The sequence below is a fragment of the Aquarana catesbeiana genome, linkage group LG02 (assembly GCF_042186555.1).
Source record: "Aquarana catesbeiana isolate 2022-GZ linkage group LG02, ASM4218655v1, whole genome shotgun sequence".
NCBI lineage: Eukaryota > Metazoa > Chordata > Amphibia > Anura > Ranidae > Aquarana > Aquarana catesbeiana.
The window spans coordinates 28,074,975-28,079,624 of NC_133325.1; the positions used below are offsets into that span (position 1 = coordinate 28,074,975).

The following is a 4,650-nucleotide window of genomic DNA, read 5'->3' on the forward strand; positions in this document are numbered from 1 at the left end:
TAGGCAAATAATCTGCCTGAATGAGCCCTTAACCCCTTCCTCCCGGCCCCTAAATGGTTTCTAAACACCAGGAGACGGACATGCGGGTCATGTAACCACTGTGATTGCCTTGAAAGCTCCCGATCGCTAGTATGCATCGGGAGCTTTCCAGTAACCGCTCTCAGCACGGTAAGTGGTTCACACAGAGCCGCATATATGCATCCACTCGGCATGAAGGCCCGCACGCCGAGAGGCAACATATGTGTGTTTGGCCGGTGTGAAGAGGTTGAAATAAGGGTAATTTTAATATTAAAATTACAGTGTGGCTTGTGTAGAAATTGTATATGCTATATTTTTCTAAAGTGGAGTTATTCTTTAACAGGGCATGTACTATACTTAGCTGTCAAAAAAAAAAAAAAAAAAACACATGGAGGGAAATGCACACAAAGTATAAACGTTCTGGGAAGCATGCAACAGCCACCATACAAAGTAATAACACGAGGCAGATACGTCTGGAAAGCTTCATTAAATATTGTGTGTACATAAAACACACCAAACATTGCCCTGATGTCCTCACTTCTTGTGACTGGCACTTGGTATTTAAGGAGAATTTCTGTGTGGCTTAAGCAGCTGTCAGGTGAAGTAAAAACCCAGCTCAGAAATGACACCATCCTGTAAATCCCGGTGCCTCTACAGTTCTTGTCTGTCTTGACACAGATGAGCCACTGCTGCAGCCTGTCAACTAGTGACCTGCTACAAAGTTACAATACTGAAGTCTGATCACTGGGGATGAGAGACTGAGGAAATGCTTCCTCCTTCCTGCAGCAGACTGATAACATCTCAAAGTCACTGAATGGAGAAAAAGAGTCACTTCTATGCTGTATGTTGGTACTGATCCTCCTCCGATAACCATCAAGATGGCCACCATGCCGGCTGGGCGGACCCAGGTTTAGGCCTCTGTAAACATGGAAATGATCAGACCACTCTGGTGTTGGAGGATAGAAAATGCTCCATATTGGTGGCTGTAGAGTTCAGTCCTTATGAAGATCCTGATGTAATGGTTACATGATCCGTGACACCTGCTGCCTCCACAGGCACTGCACTCTTAGGATTGGCTCCTGACGATAGATCTGGTTTGGATTCAGCGATTGCTTCCATTTCCTTGTTTTGCTTCTCCATGTCCTCCATCCTGCGCTGCACAACGGTTGGCATCAGTCCCACATACGCTGCCATTAGACGGTGATTGGAGCGGATGAGTTTAGTGGCGCAGCTGTCCAGACATTTCTCCTGCGAGGTGAGAGGACAGAAAGATGAGGCACTGTGTCATCATCATCAGCAGCAGCCTTCCTCCTTGTCACCAAAATCCTCCTCCTCCCCATCACAATCATCCACCTGCCCCCAAAAATTATCATCACAAGTCTCCCTCTTTTTGCCTTTAAACATCCTCCCCACAATCCACCTCCCCTTGTCACCATAATCATCGTCCAACTTCCCTCACCAACCTCATTACATTTCTCCCCATGCCACCATCATCATCATACGCCTCCCCCCTTTTTACCATGATCATCATCCACTTTTCCCCCAACCATTATCATGCACCCCAATGTCACCCTCCCTCCACGCCGCCATCATCATCACAAACCTTCCCCCACCACCATAATCATACGTTCCCCTGCTGCCATCATCATCCACCCCTCCCCCAAACCATCATCGTCACAGAGAGATGCAGCACTCTCAACAGACTATGACTAAAGCTCACGCCGAAACGCATTTTTTAATGCTCAAATGTAGCCAATACATTTTTGCATCAAGGACTATGGAGTTGCCTTCCGCCACCACCATAATCATTCACCCCCTCCCCCAACTATCATCATCACAAGCCTGTACCTGAGAGCTATGGGCGACGCCATCACTGAGTTTCTTATGAAAAATGCTAGTTGCCTGGCTGTCTCTGCCTTCACTATTTCCAGAGATACTGACCTGAAATTAGTGTGCAGCCAGTCAGCACGTCAGCATTGCTTACATGTGCTGGGAGAGTGTCTCAGAGAATACTAAAACTCATGGATCAGTATGATAGCCAGGTAGCCAGTGTTCTGTCAAAATAGCCAATTCATCAAGATCTCCAATTACATCACTTCCGCTTACTGTAATCCATCAGCAATTGGAGATTTAGATGATTTGCCATTTTGACACAACACCGGCAATCGTGTACACTCCGGTACACGAAGACTTTGCTGTTTTGACACAACAGCGGGTAACTAGGAAAAAGTTGCCGCTGCCGTGGAGGCGGCCATTTTCTTGGCTAGTATCGCAGCGGATTAACAATATCCGTTCATAATACAGTGTACCGGAATGTATACGGTTGCTGGTGTTGTATCCAAACAGCAAGTCCTCGAAATCTCCAATTACTGTCAGTTTACAGTAACAAGAAGTGACGCAATTGGAGATCTTGATGAATTGTCTATTTTGACAGAAAACCGACATTTCGCAGTGCCAGCAATGACAACCTCCACATTTCTAGGCTCCAATCTACAGTTTTAGATGGATTAGGGATCAGTCAGGACTTCTGTCAGTGTCCCAGGAACAGGGATTGAGAGGAAATCTCCCCTAAAGAGGAAATCCCCATTTAGTTGTCTCCAGCAGCAGATCCCCCCTCACTTCATGTTCTGGTGACACAAAAAACCAGAGAGAGCAGAAATGTGGCATGTGGTGGATAGCACAGAGATCTGCCAGCACGCTGGATGGTAATATAGAAGAAGTTGTGTAATTATCTGATGACACACACGGTGTGCCCCCTTCCAGTGACTCATCTCCAATATGATGACAGACAAAGCCATACAGGACAATATGTCGTCCCATTATGGTGGGACGGTGCCTCATACCTCATCCATGGTCACAGATCTGTAGTTGAGGTTCTTGGCACAGCGGGTGAAGCACATCTCCGTCATCTTATTATAAACCAGCAGAAAGTCCCGCAACTGTCATAAAATACATAATGGTATATATTAGTATGGGTCACCAACTACCCACCCAACTACCTCTCACTTGATTGAATTGTGTGCCCCCCATCTTGAGCACCCTTCCCTGCCCACCCGCCTAATCCCCAACTCTTTTGTCCCCACCATGCCACAAAATTTCCCCCCACATCTGTCTTGGCGACTTCCACCTGTAGCTGACCTTCACTTCCTGTCACTGGCCAACCTCCTGACCTGGATACTCCTCACTTCCTGTCAATGTGACACCCACCTGCCCCCCCCCCTCAATTCCTATCAATTTGACACCCACGTCCGCCTCCCCCTCCCATCCAGGACACCCCTCACTTCCCATCTTTGTGATACTCACCTTCCCCCGTTCCGCACTTCTTATCACTGGCCTAACCTCCTGACACTCAACCTGGATACTCCTAACTTCCTGTCTCTGTGACACCCACCTGCCCTCCCCCACTTCCTGTCACTGCCCAACCTACTGAACCCAACCTGCATACTCCTCAGTTCCTGTCTCTGTGACACCCACCTGCACCTCCTCCTCACTTCCTATCAATTTGACACCCACGTCTCCCCCCATCCTGGACACCCCTCACTTCCTATCTCCGTGATACTCACCTTCCCCCGTTCCTCACTTCCTATCACTGGCCTAATCTCCTGACCCCCAACCTGGACACCGCTCACTTCCTGTCTCTGTGACACCCATCTCCCCTCCCTCACTTCTTGTGACTGCCCAAACTGCATACTCCCCATTTACTGTCTCTGTGACACCCACCTGCCCTCCCCCACTTCCTGTCACTGCCCAACCTGGACACCCCTCACTTCCTGTCCCGGTGACAACCCCAGTTTTGCGGTCCATCTTCCAATACCCTAGAGATTAACAGAGAGGCGGTCCTTCTGGAAATGCTTGTTGCCTGGTTTGTCATACTGATGAGGACAGTGGAGGAGACATCACCATTCCTGATCGGTAGCATTGTCCCCAGTCAGTGCTGAAGACAGAGGATGTGGTGATGAAGCACAAGGTCAGCCATTGGTCCTCCTGAAAATGCTGGTTCCCTGGCTGAGATGGGAGCCCGCTTTCCTCACTGAGCTATCCCTTGGACCCCTCCACACACAACCCGGCCAAGGCCTCTCCTTCTGCCCTCACATTACGGAGCTGCTGCTGATCCTCTCCCGCCATCATCACTGCTCTCCGCTCGTGTGACCTCCCGGCGCCGCCATCTTCCCGGAGACCACTTCCGGTCTAGAGAAGAGACTTCCGGCGCCGCCATCTTCCCGGAGACCACTTCTGGACTAAATAGTATCCAGGTTCTTTTTGCTGAATTATTCAGTCACTACCATTCTCCTTAACACAATTTTAGCCCAGGTCCCGTCACCATCTTTCCGAAAACCAATTCTGGTACACAGCCAGATTGCAAGGGAACTTCCGGCACTGCCAATCACAATATGGCGGCTGTCCCTGAGAGCTACGCGGCCACTTCCGGCGAGTTGGGGGGGGGGGCAGCTGTCATCCTGGCTCCGCCCACTAGAGACAGCAGATTACACAGAGAGAGCGCAGGCCGGATAGAGAGGTGAAGAAGAGGCCTGACAGAGAGCCGAAGAGAGGGAGAGAGATCCCTGGGGAGGAGAGGGAGCTGTGGGTGACACCAGACAGAGAGAGAGGAGTGACACCGGAGAGAAAGAGACC

The 4,650-nt window shown here is 49.7% G+C and overlaps 1 protein-coding gene across 1 annotated transcript; it reads right to left on the reverse strand.

Moving 5' to 3' along the window:
• Positions 1–486: 486 nt before the first annotated feature.
• On the reverse strand, positions 487–4,321 carry TIMM10B (translocase of inner mitochondrial membrane 10B). Its single transcript, XM_073612706.1, has 3 exons — positions 4,111–4,321; positions 2,862–2,957; positions 487–1,266 (listed from the first exon to the last, which is right to left on the reverse strand). The coding sequence occupies exons 1-3, from the start codon at positions 4,144–4,146 to the stop codon at positions 1,018–1,020; spliced, it is 381 nt and encodes a 126-aa protein (XP_073468807.1). The 5' UTR covers positions 4,147–4,321; the 3' UTR covers positions 487–1,017.
• Positions 4,322–4,650: the final 329 nt, after the last annotated feature.

Bases quoted from the DNA above. Each gene is read 5' to 3' on its own strand.
- TIMM10B (XM_073612706.1), bottom strand. From the start codon at position 4,146: ATGATGGCGGGAGAGGATCAGCAGCAGCTCCGTAAT. The intron at 2,958-4,110 runs GTGAGGGCAGAA...ATTTTATGACAG, and splicing joins ATCAGCAGCAGCTCCGTAAT to TTGCGGGACTTTCTGCTGGT. The intron at 1,267-2,861 runs GTATGAGGCACC...CTCACCTCGCAG, and splicing joins GATCTGTGACCATGGATGAG to GAGAAATGTCTGGACAGCTG.